This window comes from Pristis pectinata, chromosome 31 (assembly GCF_009764475.1).
Source record: "Pristis pectinata isolate sPriPec2 chromosome 31, sPriPec2.1.pri, whole genome shotgun sequence".
NCBI classification, from domain to species: domain Eukaryota; kingdom Metazoa; phylum Chordata; class Chondrichthyes; order Rhinopristiformes; family Pristidae; genus Pristis; species Pristis pectinata.
The window spans coordinates 255,955-276,535 of NC_067435.1; the positions used below are offsets into that span (position 1 = coordinate 255,955).

At 43.6% G+C, this 20,581-nt stretch overlaps 1 protein-coding gene across 1 annotated transcript; it reads right to left on the bottom strand.

Moving 5' to 3' along the window:
* Nucleotides 1–241: 241 nt before the first annotated feature.
* Nucleotides 242–19,213, bottom strand: LOC127584858 (adhesion G protein-coupled receptor E5-like). Its single transcript, XM_052041825.1, has 7 exons — nt 19,160–19,213; nt 18,107–18,324; nt 15,770–15,836; nt 8,923–9,014; nt 6,532–6,700; nt 5,155–5,235; nt 242–4,351 (listed from the first exon to the last, which is right to left on the bottom strand). Exons 1-7 carry the CDS (start codon nt 19,211–19,213, stop codon nt 4,286–4,288), a joined length of 747 nt encoding a protein of 248 aa, XP_051897785.1. The 3' UTR covers nt 242–4,285.
* Nucleotides 19,214–20,581: the final 1,368 nt, after the last annotated feature.

Sequence of the window (20,581 nt, forward strand, 5' to 3'; positions counted from 1 at the left end):
ACATCTATTATGATGATACTATGATTTCTCAAACTGAATGCACTAGGCAGTAGTTCTATGGCTTAAATAGTTTCCCTTAGTACAGAAGCTGGCCATTTACACTTCCCCAGGCAGTTCCTCACAGAGTCCAATCAGCCATTACTTGTCCAAACCATTCAACATGTAATGGAGCTTTACCACTGAGTGACAAAAGCATTTGAGAGTTTTCAGTAAAAATGAGAAGAGAAAATTGGAGAAAATCTAATGAGTATCAGCAGAAATCCCTTTTTATTTGAAAGCCACTTAACCAAAAAAATGAGCAAGAGACTAACCAGGCACACTTGACAGGCATTTATGGAATGCAAGGTTATAACTTTGGATGGGCACTATAGCAGTTCAACAAAGTAGTAGTAGTAATAATAATAATAGAATAAATATTCACAACCATGTATTTTTAAAATGAAAAAGAAATGATTAAAAATCAACATTCAAATCAATGTATTTCTCATGCTTAAGTCCAAGCTAAACTATTACCTATTAAAATGAAAACTTAAAGGTGATTACATTAATGAAAAATTCTGTGTCTTTATATCATTAATAATTATTCACTTGCAGTCCAGAAACAATGCTACACAATATCGCAATTTGGCCTGGGCTGCATAATTTTGAATTGCTGGGTCAAACAATTTTGACACATCAGCTGTCAGGATATAATTACTAGCTCTGGGTCCTCAGAGGGTGGAGGAAGCAGTGTCCTGCAGTCCTTCATTTTCCTGATATTCCTTTGTAACAGCCTCATAACAACCATTTTATACCATATCGTACTTCTGGGTGGTAGTGTTGTGTTTGAGCTAAAACTGAATGGTGTTGTTTCTGTAGATGTAAAGGACACTAGGACATGAAGGCTCAAAAGGATTCCTATGGTGCTGTAAATTTCTATGGTTCTGCGATAAGCATTATGTAGCATCCTTCAGGATATTGCAATGTACTTTGCAGTCGATAAAAAATATTTTCAGTGTAACTACTATTGTAATATCAAGTAAGCGACAGTTAATTTGTGCACACCAAGATCTCATGCAAAGCAATGTAGTAAACCAAAAACAAATGTTGATTGCCTGATAGTTAGAGATTCCCTGCTTGTCTTGCACATGTTTTATGGGAACGTTCCCATTCACCTGAGGGGCTCCAGGTTAAAGCCAAAAGATCTTATCTCCAATAATGTTGGAGTAGAGGAAGATTTAGGGTGGTGTTAATTGATAAAGGAATGTTTGTCAGGGTTGGATTAAAGTTAGCATTATGGTACAATGAGATGGTAGTGGAGAATTCAGGAGTCTCAGGAAGAGTAGGTTATAGCTACTGCTGGACTCACTGAGTTCCTCCAGCAGATTATTTAATGCTCCAGATTCCAGAAACTGCAGTCTCCTGTGTCTCCAGACATTGAAAGCACTTGGTGGAAGGATCAGAGGAGAGATGAGGAAAAATGTTCTCACCCAGAGGGTGGTGGAGCTTAGCACTCACCACCTGAAAGGGTAGGACAGGCAAAAACCCTCATCACAGTTAAAACAGGACTTGGATGTATGTTTAGAGAGCTGTGACCTGTAGGGCTACAGACAAAGTTCTGGGAGGTGGGATTGGTTTCAAGAGCTCCCTTTCAATCGGCACTGATGCAGGGTCATAAATTCTACCTGATTCTGTGAATGTAGAGGAGGACAAAGGAATGGAGGTTTGGGTTGAAATTAGTGCAGGGGAAAGTAGGGAAGGATATGGTTAGGGTAAATGAAGGGGAGGATAGGATAATATGGCACAGAAAGAGGCCATTTGACCCAACTAGTCCATGCTGGTGTTTATGCTCCATTCAAGCTTCCTCCTTCCTCTTTCCTCATCTGTCTATCAGTGTATCTACTGTTCCTTCCTCCTTCAGCCACTTGTCCAACCTTCCCTTAACTACATCGATACACTTCCACCCTTCTGTCTAGGAGCGAGATCCATGTTCTCATTACTGTTCGGATAAAGAATTTTTCCTGAATTCCACACTGGATTTCTTAATAACAACCTTGTACCAAGGACCTTTAGTTATGTTCTTCCTCATAAGTGGAATCATTCTCTCGATGGGCACTAACAAGTCCTTCATTGTTTAAAGATCTCCATTAGGTCACATCTCAGTCTTGTCTTCTCAAGAGAAAAGAGTCTCAGCCTGTTCCTCCTTTCCTAATATACATACTTCTAGATTTCAGGTCTCATCCTTGTAAATCTTCTCCACACCCTCCCAAAAATACAAGAAAATAGGAGCAGGAGGAGGCCACTTGGCCCCTCAAGCCTGGCCACCCATTCAGTACGATCATGGCTGATCTACGATGAGCTGAACGTCTCTTCTGTCCCAGTTCCTCATCACTCTCAATTCCTTGATCTTTCAATATTTATCCACCTCCACTTTAACTGTATCTAATGACCTGGCCTCCATCAGCCTCAGGGGCCAAGAATTCCAGAGATTCACCACCCTCTGAGAGAAGACATTTCTCCAGTTTTAAATGACTGGCCCCTTATTTTCTAACTATGTCTCCTTGTTTGTGATCCTTCCACTAGTGAAAACATGTCAACATCTCCTCTGTCAAACCCCCTCAGGCCATCCCTCATTCTTCTAAACTCCAAGGAATACAGACCCACCCTGTATGGCCTCTCTTCATAGATCACCCCAGGGATTACTCTAGTGAATCACCTTCAGACTACCTCCAATGCTACTATATTGCCTTAAGTATGGGGACCAAAACTGTGCACAGTATTCCAGGTGTGGCCTCACCAACACCCTGTAACAGAATTCCCTGTTCTTAAATCCAAACCCTTTGCAATAAAGACCAACATGCTGTTTGCCTTTTTAGCTACTTGTTGGACCTGCCTGATAACCTTTTGTGATTCATATATTAGAACACCAAAATCCCTCTGAATTTCACTCACTTGCAGTCTCTCCACACTTCCCCACATAAAATTCCATTTGCCAGGTATTTGCCAATCACTCTACCTGAATCCTATTTGCAGAATCACAATATCCTCATCAGATGATGGGTTCCACCTACTTTCCTTCCACCTACTTTTGGATCATTGGCAAACTTGGAAACTTTTCATTGATGTGAATAGTAAACAATTGAGGCCAAGAACTGATCCCTGGACTATTCTGCTAGTTACATCTCTCCAGCCTGAAAATAACCCATGTAGTCCAACTCTCTGTTTTCTAAGTGACAGCCAATTTTCAATCCATGTAAATGCACCTCCTTCAACACCACCAACTCTTAACGTATGCACCAGCCTCTTATCCTCTTCCCCGTGCCTCTACATAATTTCTATAACAAAATAAACAGAATTATACAGAAGGGCAGAGAGGTCTCTGGTGTAGTGGTGGGGAGATATGTTAGAATTGGGGAATGGAAGTCTGGGATAGGGGAAGGTAAGGTACAGTTAGGGTAAAGGAAGAAGGTTATTAGGATTAGTGTTAGAGTAGGGGAAGGAAACGTTTCTGTACTAGAAAACAGGTTATGGATCAAGTCAGTTCAAGTTGTGGAGGGTCAAGGCTAAGTCAATAGAGAGCTGGAGTAGGAGGTGGCAAGGTTAGGGCAGAATTGGGACATTGATGCAAGGTCAGGGGATGGTAAGGAAGAAGGTTATGTAGAGTTCAGATGGGGTAGGATAAGATAGGATTGGGTTGTGGAGGGTGGGGGTTAAAGCATTAACCTAAGGAGGTTATGGTGTCTGTAAGGTCGGGGAGACTTATGTTGGTGAGTTAGGGTTAAGGTAGAGTATGGTATCCATGAATAAAGTTAACGTCGGAGATATTCATGTAGTGGACAGCAAGGTTAATGTACAGGTGAGTAGAAGGCTGGGTTAGTGTAGAGGATGGTTCCTGTAGGGTGTGCTCTATGTAATGAAGGTTAGGGCTTGGATAGAGGAGGTTAGAATTGGGACAGGGAATGATTAAGGAGGGTTAGGTTGGTGAATTTACCTCTGTCATGATTTTGCCTCCATTGAAGGTGATGGCAGAAGGGAGCATATATAACCAGGCAGTTGTGACTATTGGTTAAAGACTAAATATTTCCCACTGAGCAGAACTGTTGGTACGACAGTGGATGCTGTCTGGAGAAGACTGGAGAGACCAGAGTGAAAATCAAACATAGCAGAGAGGGAGCAAAGTGTGGGATGGGCTTGGATGACACATGCCCAGTCTAAGTGCAGTGAAGTTGCAGCAGCTCGAGATACAAGAGTAAAATGGGGAATGGTGGTTACATCAAAGTGAAAAGCCAAAGAGAAGCAGGGACTCTCAACTGTAAGTAACGGTGTTTGTAGTCGATTTGAAATTGTCGGTTTCTTGTGAATTCTTCAAGCCCTGAAATCAAATAAATAGAAATATTTATCACAGGCAACAGTTGGCTCCATCAGTTACAAAGCTTTTGTTTTGTTCACAGCCTGACACTGGGAGCTGACTGTATCATGGAATATTTGTTGTTATCAATTTAAGTATGAAACGTTCTGCGATACTTCACAGTGGAAGCAGGTTAGAGAGGTTTGTCTCTGGAACAAAGCCACTGTAAGAAATTAGTGCTTTACAGAATTGGACTTCTTTTATAAATTAAGTCCCTTTGTTTGTTAGTTTAAATTACCAACTATTCTCCATTATCTTAGAGAGAGACTCTACGACACTGAACCATTGTGTTTTGTGAATGCCACACTGCATCTGGTTAGCTGGAATGATGGTGAGAATCACCTGTGGATGACAATCTGCCATCTTTTTTTTAGAAGACAGTGCGAAGAAGGGGCTGGAATGGGCCAGAGGGGGTGAGAGGGCAGTGAAATGAGGCTGAACCTCTCCACTGCCAACAACCACCTTTGTGGAGGACAGTCATTGCCTTCCAGCCTGGCCAATGTCACAGGAGCTTCACAGAACACTCCCAGCAGTAATGAATTCCACATCACACAGACCACCCCAAGAATACTGTTGCTCTGTTAGCAGTCACTGTCTTTTCTCACCTCGAGCATCCTCAAAAAATAATCCGTCTCCCCTGTACACCTCACTTTGCTGTCGATACTCAGACGCCTCAAAACATTAGCCCTCCTCCCCACTCACTGCCTTGCCCTCTTCCTCCCTTCATTGACTGACTGACTGCAGTATCATTGGTGACCCCAACTCACCTTCCAGTTGGTACCCTGTTTGGTGTAGGTGCTCGTGCTTATGGAGATGTTGCAAAGACGGTTCCGTAACTCAGTGCGAATCTGTTGAGAGTAGAAAGGATATTGAAAAGTGTTGGTGCTGAGAGATCTCAATCTCTGTTCTCTCTAGAGTATTGGATTCACATTCCATAAAAATAACTTTGGTCTTCACCCCAACCTCTACCCACACTCGGGTTACCATCCCTTCCAACAGCTCCACCTGTTGGCTCTGTACCAGTACGGATTGCCATTTCCCTGCACGCCATCATTCCCCTTCAGTTCCGTGGGACATGGTGCTCAGCTTGGAATGCAGGCCAACACTGAGCTATCACAGACCCCAGCAGGGACATCTCTAACCATCTACAACCTTCTTCATAATGAAATCCATCCTCACCTCAGTCTAAATGACCAACCCTTTATGCTATGTAAATGACCCCACTTCTTGACTCTCCAGCCAAGGGCAAATGTTCCTTAACACCCAACCTTCAGAATCTTCAGTATCAATTGATGAATAAATGTTGTCCAGTACACTGGGCAAATTTCCAAGTTCTTTTCCTCCACTGGACTCTCACTTCAGTGGCCCCTTAGAAGGACACCACAGCACTCACCTGGGAGCATCAGCCAAGATTTTATTCAGGGTAATGAAGTGCAACCTGGAACCATGACCATCTAACTCAGAGTTAACAACATAATCAATGGATCCAGGGCTGTCACCTTTATTATAAATGTTCTACTTTCCATCCACACGTCATTAGAGTCATAGAGCATAGAAGCAGGTTCTTCAGCCCATCTCGTATATGCCAACCATCATACCAATCTATATTAATCCCAGTTTCCTGCATTAATTTCACTTCCCTCCATGCGTACTCATTCAGGTACCTGTCCAGATGTGTCATAACTGTTGTTACTGTTCCTTCCTTCACCAACCCTCTGGCAGCTCACTCCAGACACCAACTACATTTTGTGTGGAAAATTTATCCCTCAGATCCTCTTTAAATGACCTCACTCTCACCTTAAACCCAAGCCTTCGAGTTTTAGATGCCCCTACCAAGGTAAACAGTTTCTGGCTATCTACCCTATCTATGCTTCTCAGAATTCCATGTACCTGCTGCTGGTGACACTGTAGCCACATTGGGAATGTGTGCCTATCCCCAGCACCAATGTCTTATTCTGACCTGAATCAGTGATCCTGACCCTATAGTCATTCCCAGAGGCAGTGTGCGTCAGAGTAATGGAGCTACAAAAGCTGTAGCCCAGTTGCAGCCCGAGCTCCCTGCTCCAAGCTCCTTAGCAGGTGTGACACTTGGCAGGATCACCAGTTTGAGTTAAATACATTGACTTATTTTCAATGAACCCTACCTGTTTGTTTATGAGGCAATGCAGGACGAGAATGAAAACTCCTTGGAAACTGTTGATTCCAGTAAAGATATAGGCCATGATGATAGTGCTCTCAGAGAAATGCAACAGGCCGAAGACCCAGGTACAACCCAAGAGTATAAGCTGGCCGATTGCTGTAAAGGTGAATGATCTGCAGAAGGAAAAACATCATTAAAGTGTTTGGAAGTCATTACAGATCTTCAGATCAGTGGCCTCCCATAGCCGTTGTGCCTCCAACACAAGCCCTGGCTTGTCACTCCTTGTGGCAATCCATCTTTCAGACAAGACAATGAACTGAGCTTTTCCCATTTCTCTCCAGCTGGAAATGAAAGTTTCCACCGCTCTATTTCAAAGCTGAGCAGGGCAGTTCCCACCGGTGCTCTGACCACTTTTTATCTCTCAACCAACAATGGTGAAGCAAATTACTTGGCCATTGCTGTTTATTAAACCTTCCATGGTAGGGTCAGCTGTACCTCACTTCCTATATTATAGCAGTGACAACACTTCAAAAGTTCCTCCACAATCTCAATTTGTTGAACAATAAATTACAGCTAACTAAAATAACCCCAAAATACCTTTTCAGCTGCAACATGGTCTGTGGCATTGTGAAAGGCATTATAGATGTTGTAACTGGAAAGCCACTTGCTGACTAGAGTACTAATGACATCAAGACTTTATTCAGTCTCAATATAAACATACATGCAGGGGAATTCAAGTGGGCAGGTTCAAAATGTATAATGTTTGATTTAATGATATGGTGACAGATGATTGACAACCTATCAGATGTGACTGTGACTATTTTTGATGAGGCTGATGGTCAAGTAGCTCTTTGGGACCTCCTGTATAAATTTGAGACAGAGAGTTCGTCTTGGTATGTCCATGTTACAACGGTGCCAGATACCTTGCTTCTCCAATGCACTGTGTTCCTAATGTCTGGTCCATTCATTTCTGTTTCCTAATAATGGCTGTCCTGAACCATCCAGTTGACTTCACACCTGGTTACAACACACTCAACAATTATTCCCCTTATCTCTATCTCATCAATGTGTCCTGGCTTAGAGTTTCAATGTGTCCCCCAAGTGTTGATGCTGACAGTAAACACAGCCTTTTGTCTCATCATGACCTCCCACATACCTCTTAACAAGTATCCTAGAAGGGCTCATGGATGCGTCACCTTGGTTGTCTGGCCCAAAACCAGACACATACACCTTCAATATAACCTCTTAAGTCTATGTGAATGCTGAGGTTAGCTTCAAGTGGCTGTAGCCTTTGTAGGTATTGTGCAGTTGCAACCAATGGTGATCCACACTGGAAGTTACTTACTTATTACAACTTAGAAGAAAGTCAATCCATCTGTATGTCTCTTTCACTCTCTCTATCTCTGGCAAAACTGAGTTTGGTGATATGGAAATATTCCCTTTGGTGTGTGATTTAAGAATAAGGTGGGATCAGCAGTAATCTTCAAGGGTAGAACAAGCTCCAGAGGCTGAGTGGCATCTGCTAATTCCTATGGTCGCTCTCTGACTCTCAGATCCAGTTATAATTTGTTCCCTGTCCCTAGTAGATGGTATATGGAAATAGGACTTATGTAACCCTGTCCCCAGTGGATGGTAATACACAAAAAGTGCTGGAGAAACTCAGCAGGTCAGGCAGCATCCATGGAGGGAAATAATCCCCACCCCTTCTTTTTCTTCCCCTCCCCCCCCACTCCTATGTCTCCCCTTATTCCTATGGCTCCCTTCATCCGCCTTGATAACCTGCCCATTTCCTCTCCTCCCCTCCCCCATCCTTTATTCCATGGTCCACTGCCCTCTCCTACCAGATTCCTTCTTCTTCAGTCCTTGGCCTGTCTGTCTGTCTATCTACCTATCACCTCTCAGCTTATTACATCTTCTCCCCCTCCCCCACCCACTACCTTCCCCCTCTCACCTGGGCTCGCCTATCACCTGAACTCACCTATCCCCTGCCTGCGTGTACTCCATCTCCTCCCCCCACCGTATTCTGGCTTCTGCCCTCTTCCTTTCCAGTCCTGATGAAGGGTCTCGGCCCGAAACGTCGACTGTTTATTTCCCTCCATGGATGCTGCCTGACCTGCTGAGTTCCTCCAGCACTTTTTATGTATTGCTCCAGATTCCAGCATCTGCAGAATTTCTTGTGTCTCCTAGTAGATGGTATATCAAAACAGGACCAGTCATAGACTATTCCCATTTCCGATCCAGACATTGGCCTCAGTTTTCTCAGGTTTATTTGCAGTTTGCTGATTGAGGCTGCCTCTTCCATTCATTCAGTGTTAGTTTTCCTATGAGGCAGAAATCCAATTAATTCAGTAAAGCACCAATGGCTTCTAAAGGACAGCAGACAGTTTATAATTACCTCACTTTCTTATAGTGTGGAACATCTGAGTTGAGCATTGAGAATTTATCAGCCAATTTCCATATGGTAATGATGAAGAAAATTGAATTGAGCTACAAATAGAAAACCAAGAATTAGTTTTCAACATTGAACATCGCTGTTGTTTACTAATTAAATAAAGAAAGAAATCAGTTGCATTTCCTCAACACCTTTCTCAACATTAAGAACATCCAGAGGGCTCTACAGCTAACAAAATATATCTAGGTAATCTGGTGGATATTGTGAGTTAGAAAATCAGCAGCTACACAGCAGGATACCACAAACTGCCATAATTTTGTTTTAAATCAAGTTAAAAGTCACTGTTGTTTTCAGGTGAAGTGCCAAACAGGTGGCACAGTGGTGCAGTTAGTAATGCCGTTGCCCAACTCAGGCAACTTGGGTAAATCTTGGTTCTGGGTGCTTATGTGTGGAGTTTTCACACTCTCCCTGTGACCAAGTGTGTTTCTTCCAGGTGCTATGGTTTCCCCCCACATTCCTAAGATGTGCTGGTTGTTAGGTTAACTGACTGCTGTAAATTGTTGCTGGTGTGTAGGTAAGTGGTTGAATCTGAAGAGAGTTGATGGGAATGTGGTGGAAAATTGGATTATTGTAGGATTAGTGTAACAGGGTGGCAATGGTTGGCGTGGACTTGGTGGGCTGAGGACCTGTTTCTGTGCTGTACGAATCTCTCTCTCTATGACTCTAAGTAAGCTAGATTTGGGAAATCCAGCACTATTAAACATCTATCAAGTGAAGTCAGCTGATTCAATTTTGGTGAGGCTCCTGGAACACAATGTAATTGAGCAGACTGGTCATCTCACACTGTCCTGTCCTTAGACTGTGGGCTCTGGCGTGTACGGGGCCTTTGGGGAGATGTGGGTGACAGCGAATGTGGACACCAGGAACAGTTTAATGCTCACATTGGTTTGAAAGTATAACATGCATGCAGGTCAGTTAGTTGCTTAATGAGTAGCTGGGGAGTATTCCTGACAACTTTCTGCTCAAAGCTCACATTCACTGACATTCACAGAAGTAGAGATGTGGGAGTGTGGGAAAGAAGCTGCTGGCAGAACCTGGTAAGGTCTGTTCTAAATTTAAGATTTAAAATAGTAAAGAATATTGGTGAGATAGTAAAAACTAAAATAACTTATAGTATAAAATAATTAAGCCATTAATTAATACATGGGATGGCAAAACAAGCAATGTGTCATGGCTGTAATATGCAGGAGCTCCTGGACAACTGAATATGGGGCAAATGTGTCTGTGGTAAATGTTTGCAGCTTGAGCAGATTCAGCTCAGTTACTGTGGACACTGCAACACACTAGGGCAGAATGCTTCAGTCCAGAAGGCAGTCTCACCCAGAGATAGGGTCTTCCCATTTGTCAGTGGTCAGGAGAGGGAGGAAGGTAGGTAACGGATCAAGAGGAGGGGAATGTGGGAGCCTCAGCCTTTGCACTGGCAAATGGGTATGAGGTTCTCTCAGTGTGTTTGGATACGAATGGGGCTGCAGGGTGGCTGTGCCAGCTGACCATGGTACAGGAAGCTATTCAAGTGGAGGGACAAAATGTGGAGAGAGTGTTAGGATTAAAGGACCATAAAAGTCAGAGGTTGACAATGTTCTCTGCAGAGAAGTCATCATCCAGTCTGCCTGATTGAATTTTTTGAGGATGTGGCAAAGCACATTGATGAAGGTAGAGCAGTGGATATTGCGTACATGGATTTTTTAGTAAGGCGTTTGATAAGGTTCCTCATTCAAGGCTTATTCAGAAAGTCAGGAGACATAGGATCCAAGAAAACTTGGCTGTGTGGATTCAGAATTGGCTCGCGCATAGAAGACAGAGCGCGGTGGTAGATGGAACATATTCTGCCTGGAGGTCGGTGACCAGGGGTGTTCCGCAGGGATCTGTTCTGGGACCCCTGCTCTTTGTGATTTTTATAAATGACTTGGATGAGGATGTGGAAGGGTGGGTTAGTAATTTTGCTGATGATACAAAGGTTGGTGGTGTTGTGGATAGTGTAGAAGGTTGCTGTAGATTACAACAGGATATTGATAGAATGCAGAGCTGGGCTGAGAAGTGGCAGATGGAGTTCAACCCAGAAAAGTGTGAAACGATACACTTCGGGAGATCGAATTGGAAGGCAGAATACAAGGTTAATAGCAGGGCTCTTAGCAGTGTGGAGGAACAGAGGGATCTTGAGGTCCACGTTCATAGATCCCTCAAGGCTGCCATGTAGGTCAATAGGGTTGTTAAGAAAGTGTATGGAGTGTTGGCCTTCATTAGTCAGGGTATTGTGTTCAAGAGCCATGAGGTGATGTTGCAGCTCTATAGAACTCTGGTTAGACCACACTTGGAGCATTGTGTTCAGTTCAGGTCACCTCATTATGGGAAGGATGTGGAAGCTTTCGAGAGGGTGCAGAAGAGATTTACCAGGATGTTGCCTAGATTGGAGAGCATGTCTTATGAGGATAGGTTGAGCAAGCTAGGGTTTTTCTCCTTGGAGAGAAGGAGGATGTGAGGTGACTTGATAGAGGTGTACAAGATAAGAGGCATAGATCAAGAGGACAGTCAGAGACTTTTTCCCAGGGCGACAATGGCTAACTCGAGGGGACATAATTTTAAGGTGGTTGGGGGAAGATATAAGGGGTACGTCAGGGGTAAGTTTGTTTTTTTTTACACAGAGAGTGGTAGAGTGGTGGGTGCATGGAATGCACTGCCGGCAGAGGTTGTAGGGGCAGATACATTAGGGACATTTAAGAGACTCTTAGATAGATACATGAATGATGGAAAAATAGGGGGCTGTGTGGGAGGGAAGGGTTAGATAGATCTTAGAGCAGGATAAAATGCCGGCACAACATTGTGGGCCAAAGGGCCTGTACTGTGCTATAGTGTTCTATATTCTATGTGTTTCTCTTTGTTGCTGGTGCTTGACCCAGACTTCCATCATCCTCAGTTTCCTGCTCCAGTATTGCCTGCCATATGCCAGGGTTCGGGATATCTGCTCAGTGGATGGGCAGGAGGCAGGTGCCATGGTACATGTAGGTACCAATGATATAAGTAGGACAAAGATAGGGAGACACAAGAGACTGCAGATGCTGAAATCTGGAACTAAATATCAAACTGCCAGAGGAATTCAGTGGGTCAGGCAGCATCTGCGAAGGCAGAGAGATGGTCGACGTTTCAGGTTGAGTCCCTGCACTACGGCTGAGAGTGAAGAGGGGAGACAGCTGCTATAAAGAGTGGGAGGGCAGTGAGGCAGAAGCTGGCAGGCAAAAGGTGGAATCAGGTGAGGAAGGGATGATGGGCAGATGGAGCCGTGTGGGGAAGGGAAAGAAATGGGGTGAAGGAGGGCTGGGGGGGGGGTAGTTAGAAGATGGGGTCAGACCACCTGGGTGTATCAGAAGAAGAGATAAAGGAATAGGTGGAGTGAGTTACCTGAAACTGGAAAATTCAGTGATCATACCACTGGGTTGTAGACTACTCAGGCAGAATGAGGTGTTGTTCCTCTAGTTCACATTTGGCCTCAACTCTGGCAGTAGAGAAGGCCGAGGACAGAGAGGTTGGTGAGGGAATGGGAAGGGGAATTGAAATCACATGCAACTTGCGGATGATCATGGCGGACAGAGCGCAGGTGCTCGGCAAAGCAGTTGCCGAGCCGTTACTTGGTCATGCCGATGTAGAGAAGGCCACATTAACATCACCGAATGCAATAGATAAGGTTGGAGGGATGGTTAGGTCATAGAATTATACAGAAGGTCACCGCTTCACCTCCTTCACTCCAGAGAAAGAAGTCTTAGCCTATCTAGCCTCTCCTTGGAACTCAAGCCCTCCAGCTCCAGTAACATCCTCATGAGTCTTTTCTGAACCCTGTCCAGCTTAATGACAACCTTCCTATAGCTGAGCAACCAGATCTGCACACAATACTCCATGTGTGGTCTCACTAATGACTTGTACTGTTGTAGCATGACATCCCAACTCCTGACTCATGAAGCCAGGCGTGCCAAGCACCTACACCACCCCGTCTACCTGTGTCACCACTTTCAGGGAACTATGTACCTGTATCTGTAGGTCTCTCTGTTCTGGAACATTCTTCAGGGCCCTGTTACTGTGTAGGTCCTGTACTTGGTTAACTTACCAAAATGCAACAGCTTGCACTTGTCTGAGTTAAATTCCATCTGCCTGTTGTAATCTTCAACAATCTTCTTCAGTGTCCACTACACTAGCAATTTTGGTGTCATCTGCAAACTTTCTAATGAGTCATCCAAATCATTAATAAAAATGACAAACAACAGTGGACCCAGCACTGATCCCTGTGGCACACCACTGGTCACAGGCCTCCACTCTGAAAAACAACGCACCACCAACATTCCTTTCATTTAGCCTTTTTTTCCCAATTGGCCAACTCACACTAGATCCCATGTGATCTCACCTTCAGGACCAGCCTATCATGCAGGACCTTGTCAAAGGCCCTACTAAAGCCCATGTCAACAATGTCTACCACCCTGCCCTCGTCAGTCCTCTTGGTCACCTCTTCAAAAAGTTCAATTAAATTTGTGAGATACGATTTCCCACACACAAAGCCATCCTGACAATCCCTTACCAATCATTGCCTTTCCAAATGCAGTTAGATCCTGTCCATCACAATCCCCTCCAGTAACTTTCCCACCACTGATATTAGGCTCACTGGTAGTTCCCTGCTTGTCCTTGCAGCCCTTCTTAAGGCAGATTATCCACTCTCCAGTCTTCCGATACCTCACCTGGCTAATGATGACACAAATATCTCTGACAGGCCCCCTTCAATTTCTTCCCTAGGTCCCTGGATGGTGGCGAGGTAGAAGGTGTAGGGATGAAGAAAGGGGTGCTGTAGAACGAGGAACTGGGCACCAAATTAAGAAGCAGAATCACAAAGGTAATATTTAAAAAGGCTTCTGGTTCAATGGCACTGACACCAGTAATGGGGAAAGTGGGAGCTATATCTTTGCAACAATTGGCACTTGAACTCTGCTGGAACAATGTTCTACTGAGCTGCATAACTTGGGAAGAAAGGAGGATTTTAAATTAAACAAGAGGACAACAGATCAAAGTTGTGAAGATGTGATAAATCACAGAGTAAAGTCTGGAGAGCAAGGCGTGGACTGTGAAGGAAGGGGTATAGAACACAAACATTAAAGTAAGTCCACAGCTAGAGCTTAGCAAGATAGTGGGGTACATGTAAACAGGAAATAATCAGGTGGACAAGGGAAGCCTAGAAGTGGAGTTTATGGAGTGTTTACAGGTCAGGATCTCAGGACAACACATTCTGGAGCCATGTAAAAAACAGATTATTTATGACCTGATATTGCACAACAAGATGAGATTAATTAATGATTTTATGGTTCAGCTAACTGGAAGAAAAAACATGTAATTGGGAAAAGGAAGGAGTCAGGTAGGAAAGTTGGATACAATCTATATAAAAATATAGTAAGGAGTGGTTCAAAGGTTAACATGGAAGGAAAAAGTAAAAGATTTCTCATTTATTCTTGGGATCTAGGTAACTGGTAAGGCCAGCGTTTAAAGCCCAGCCCCTGTTGTCCCTCAGAAGGTGGTGGTGAGCCATCTTTGTAAACCACTGCACTCCTTCTGGTGAAGCTGATCCCATAAAGCTATTGGGAAGGAAGTCTCAGGATTTAGATCAAATGACGATGAAAGAACGGTGATAGGTTTCCAAGTCAGAATGGGGTGCTACTTGGTGATGGCATTCCCATGTGCCTACTACTCTAGGATTGGTTCAATGATCACTGGGATGCTGGAAATCTGAAACAAAACTAGAAAACGCTGGAAGTGCTCCATGGGTCAATCAACAGCAACAGCAACAAAGAGAGAAATAAATGTAGACTGGGTGACCTCTTTGCAGAACATCTCTGCCTGGTCCAGAGGGTGGACCTATAGTTCTAGTTACCTGTCACTTTAATTCTCCTTATCACTTCCACTCTGGCCTTTATCTTCGGCTTGCTCCAGTGATGCCCAGTATAAGCTCAAGGAATAGTTCCTCACCTTCCACCTGAGTATGTGGCAGCCCTTGCAATATCGAAGTTAACAATTTCAGGTGACATTCCTTACTCTCTGTCTCCACACATTTTAATTTATTTCATTTCGTTTTCTCTGTCCAACTGCCAGTTTGGACAAATTTGATCTCTGCAGACCCTATCACAGACATCATCATCTCTCCACCCCCTCCACCTGGTAAACTTCAGACTTTTCCAATTCTTTTGAAGGGTCCTTAACAATAAACACTGACTCTTGTTTCTCGGGCCATGGGTGTTGCCTGATCTGCCGAGTCCTTCCAACATTCCCAGTGTTTGTTGTGGTCATGGATGTTGTTTTTTTTGGTGAGGGGCAGGAAAATAAAAAGGACTGTGGTGTTTCTGGAAAAGATTCCCAATGGCACAATGGGTTTTCTGTTCCCAGGGCCTGTTCATTGCCAACAGGTGAGGAGTGTCTGGGGCCTGGATAAGAAGCCAAGAAATGTTGAGGTCAACAAATCATACAGCAAAGGGAAGGTTTTTGTAGGCAACTTAGCATGAATTAAAACAATGAAAGAAAGACAGGCCACCAAGGAAACTGTGACTGTAAAAGGGAGCAGGGCAGAGAGAAACAGGTCCTAGCAGATGAGAAGTGTTTCTGTCTTCCTGGAATGTGAGAGGGCCTTGAGGGAATGAGGCTCTAAAGAGGAGAGTAGCTCTCAAGTCTTAAACAGACTTCATTGAGGGTTATCAACCCCATTCAAATGGTTGCAGTGACTGTAAAGAATTACACCTTATTTCACAAGTGCTAGTGGTTTTGAACTTACCCCAATAATGGCACAGACTGGTCCAATAAAAGCCCAGATAAATCCAGATTTGAAGTTCAACCAGCAACTTGAAAAGGAGAGAAAAAGTTTGTCATTTTAACTCCACAATATTCATTGAAGAATTTAGTTTCACTACAAAGTTCCTGGTCGAACTGTTCCAGACAACAGCATGTGCTGCAGAAGGATCATATTTCCACTGTCCTCAGCTTTTCTGGAGTACTGTCTTACCTTATTCCCATTGAAGACCCTGGGTGGAACATTCTCTTGCATTATACTACATTTTGTGCTTTGTGTAGTGAGTTTTATTGCAAAAATGCCTGCATTTCCTTTCAAGCTCTTGTGTGCACTTTTCTAAGTTTCACCCATGTCCTGCATAAGCATGATGTGTACACACACACACACACACACACACACACACACACACACACACACACACACACACACACACACACACACACACACACACACACACACACACACACACAGGTCTCCTGATGTATGCTGTAAAATTGCATGATGTGCTGCTCACATTTTGATATCACTTGCAAAAGTAAATCTCTGGGCCTGTGAACTGGGTGGCGCACTCACCAGAATACCTGCACTGAATAGAGATTTGCCATTAACTGGTCCATGGACATACAGTTTGATGTGCACATTTTCCTGGATCATCAATTGGTGTCCTTGGCATTCACCTTCACCACTCCCACCTCTCACTGACAAAGTTCTTGTGTGTCCAGTGAACCCTTCCTTCAACCACACAAACCACCAATTGTTTGCTTGACCCAACAATCTGCTGGAGGAACTCAGTGGGTCAAACAACATTTATGGAGGGAAGGAATCAATGACATTGCGGGCTGAAACCCTGCATCAGAGAGTCTGACAAGTGCACATCAGAGCACAGAGATGCAGAGATGATGTCTATGAGACAGACAAGGGCAACAAATGCATTGGAAACTTGAAGTCACTGGTGTGCTGGTGTTCAAAGGACAGGATGTATAACAGTAGCTGCAGGAAGAGTGTTCACACATACGTGAAGTACGGTGAAAGTGCACAATCCAGAAAGTGACTGTAAACTGCAGCTTCCCATTGTGCTTTGAGAAGGCTCAGAATGTGATTGTGAGATCAGGTCTGGCCACCTGAGCCAGTTACCCAAAGAGCTGGTCTTCATATTATCCAAAGATAGAATAAAGGGGAGGGGCTGCAGTGGAGGGGGTGGGGGAGATAATGCAGGGCAGGCAAGGTTCCTGTGGAGATGAATGGGGTTACCAATGAGATGAGTGTGGTTACTGTGGAGACAGGTGGGGTTAATGTAGGGTAGGAGGGATTACAGACGAGAGAGATGGGGTTAGTGCAGTGAAGGGGGTGGACTTACTCTGGAGGTGCTGGGGGAACCGGTTATACACCAGCAGATGTTGACAGGTGGGCCACTGACACAGGCAGTGCATTCAGGAAGGTGACCTGCTCACTCATTGGGAGTTACGCCATCAGATTGTTGGCAGTTTACCCTGGGATGGAGGTGAGTTAATGCAGGGTTTAGCTCACAGCAAGGAGTGAGGAATAAGGAATTCTGATCTGTTGCCATTTATAAAAACAAATATCCTGGCCAGCTGTGCACAGCTGGTGGTAACCACATTACTGCTCTGCTGTACACAGAGGGCAGAGGAGACTCCAGCCCCGCAGTCAGTCAGCATGTTGCAAGCCACTAGAGTAAAGTGGAGACTTGGGACAAAAAGAAACAACAAGAAGATATCCAGAGAACAAAGAACCTGCAATGTGCTATTTTGCATATTTTCAGTAAATGGGTTCCTGACAATTTAACCGAATTTACAAACCTATATTTTTAATTGTAACTAAACAGAAGGTAATTATAAACCTGCACATTGAGTTATCAATGTATATAAACCTCCAATATAAGTCAGTCTTTTCCTGTTTAAAGGGGGAAGTGTTGTGGTGCAAGGAAACATTCTGGCTGGTGAGTTCCTGTCCCCAGAAGAGCGGGTGCTTTGTGGCCAAACATCATAATGACGTCTGCTGCAGCTTTAGCTGAAGACCAACTTCCACAAGTCAAAGCCCTGTTGCTTTGGCCTTCCATTTTAAAGTGAGTGAAGCAGTGATAGTAGTTCAGCTCTAGAGATCAGTCCAGCAGAATCCACAAACTCTACACCTCAAGTGAACGTTAGGACGGCAGGAAAGAAAGGAATCACATTAACTGATTGAACATTTTCTATTTTCAAACTTTCCAGTAAGTTACAATAATCTAAGTAATAAAAGTATCCTGGCTTGATGCATCATTTAAATAAGAGATAATGCCATTGTGGATAGAAACTCCATACTTACTAATCTGTCTCATAAGCTTCCAGACTGCTGGCCACTGTGGCACTGACGATGATAAGCGGAGTCCCATAGCCCACCAGGAAGAGGTACTTCTTCCGAAGACTCCTCGAATGGAAGACCTTCACCACCATCAGATAAAGCTGGATTCCTTCCAGAAGCATCCAGGCAAAACACGCCAGGAACAGGTAATGGAGACAAATGGCCACACCCTGGCATATCAACTGAAAAACATACACATTCCAAATACATAAGTCAGGACAGTATTTGAGTTATTAAATTCAATCTATACTTTTTTCAATCTTTTTTCTCGATCAATCCATGTATGGGATGTGGGTTCACCGGCAATGCCACCATTTATTGTACATCCTTTTGTGACTCTGAGCAGGCTCCACCACATGGCAATCCAGTGGTTCGGATACCACGACTGGTTTAATTCAGGTTGGCTGATACGGTGGGACGTGAACTTGCATCATCAGATCAATGATCCAGATCTGTCCAGTAATTCAACCACTAGGACACTTAATCCCTGATCTCTGCTGAGTTGCTGCTTGTGTTGTGTGTGTCCCTTTAAAGGCTGGCTCCTGATATTGTGGCTGCATTCCTGAGTGATGACAGCTCGACTATATTGAAACACATCAAATGATTAACATATGTGCTGAAACAGAAGAAGCACATCATTGTGCCAGAGATTTACTAAGGATTGCATGTCGAATTTACAACCCTAAGGGCACATGTTCGAACGGTGTTAGTGTGTTATAACCAGGAGAGGGAGCTCCTGAGCCACACTATTGACTCAAAAGCAGAGGGGCTATCAGTTGAGCCATTAAAAGCTGAAAATGCTAGAAACACAAAGCAGGTCAGGCTGCACCTGTGGAGAGAGAAACTGAGTTGACTTTGATCTGAAACATCAGCTCTGTTTCTCTTCCACAGAGGCCCCGTCTTGTTGAGGTTTGTCATCATGTTCTGTTTTGCTACAGATTTCCAGCAGCTACCGTTTGATGTTTAATATTTGTTGAGTAGCGTCTGCCAATTGTAATACAAGGTTTGTGGGCTTACCTTATTACCAGTTTTTGAAGTGTTTACAAGAAACAGGAATTCCGCCAGGAACATACTCAGGCACAGGTGTGTGTGAATTGTGATCCGAATGCTTCTGATGGAGCGACAATAGAGGAAGATGATGATTGACAGCAAGAGACAGAACAAAGACACTGACACTCCAACATAAGTGATTAATTCCAGGTTCATCTTATGGGTATCCTTGGTAAGGAAGAGGAAAGAATTATATATTGAAATGTGTAATAATCCAAATTAACTCCTTTCATTCTACACCAAACACAAAACAAAACTTAACAAACAATACCCAAGATCATACACATTCATTCCCATGCCTTTCAAAATTCTAGGACATTACATGATATGCACATACAGTAACACTCCAATAATCCACTATCTGATTGTTTGGAACTCCTGATGTTCAGCATGTGCTCACTGGGGCATTTCCTGTGCTGCCTTTAAACACACCAGGGCCCCATTTCTTGGTCCCTTTAAACACACTTGTAAAATCTTTTTTAAAAAAGTGTGCTGGTGTATTAACATTCAGATGATCTGCCAGTCCAGCATCACCAGAGTCCTGAAGGTGCTGCAATATAGGAGTTTTACTGTATATGCACAGATACATAGTTTATCTATATAAAGAGCATACCCACTGCAGCCTACAACCAGTGGAAAAGTATATTCTAAAATCTCTTATTGTTATTTAGTTGTTTAAAGAATGCATTTCTATTCTTTCCTAACCAGAGGAAGTTCCACAGCAAGTGATGAGTTGTTGAAGGGTAATGACTGTTGCATTATGGGAATTAAGGCATCTAACTGCACAAGGCAAGGTTCCAGAAATAACAACACGATAACTGTCTGAACGACATTGCTTCAAGGAAAAAAACTGGTCATGCTGCACTTCTTCAAATAGGGACATCAATTAGATGGGGTGGACAGTGGGGACAGGTTATTACTGCATCCAGAACAGAGTATCACTGACCTGTTGTAACCTGCCTCTATACGGAGGATCCATTCACTGTATGTAAATCAGTAGCAAGCTTTGACCCACAAACTTCAGATCTAATAAGAAGAGTACTCCCATTGAGCTATAGCTGGAAACATGGAAGCCTCTGCTCCTGGTGTGTCTCACCATATCCAACAATGTAATGCCTTGCTGGAGTCGAACTCAATCCCTTGGCTCATGTTGCCAATACACCATTAGTTTAATGAAGCAAGCTGCCAGCCCTGGGTACACAATGTCCCAGGTCTGATCCCTACTTTTCTCAATGGGTTTCCTTAGAAATGGGAGCAAAGGGGAAGGTTAATTTCTTCTTTGAAGTGACTTTGCTTTAGCTTTTAATTATTTCTGAGATTTTATGTGCTTCAAACTAACCTTCTTTAATAATTTTAGTATAATTTTTCTTAAATTTAATAATCTTGTCA

Bases quoted from the DNA above. Each gene is read 5' to 3' on its own strand.
- LOC127584858 (XM_052041825.1), bottom strand. From the start codon at position 19,213: ATGTTCCTGGCGGAATTCCTGTTTCTTGTAAACACTTCAAAAACTGGT. The intron at 6,701-8,922 runs GTAATTATAAAC...TTCCTTCTGCAG, and splicing joins CCACACTATAAGAAAGTGAG to ATCATTCACCTTTACAGCAA. The intron at 5,236-6,531 runs GTAGGGTTCATT...TACTCTCAACAG, and splicing joins ATTGCCTCATAAACAAACAG to ATTCGCACTGAGTTACGGAA.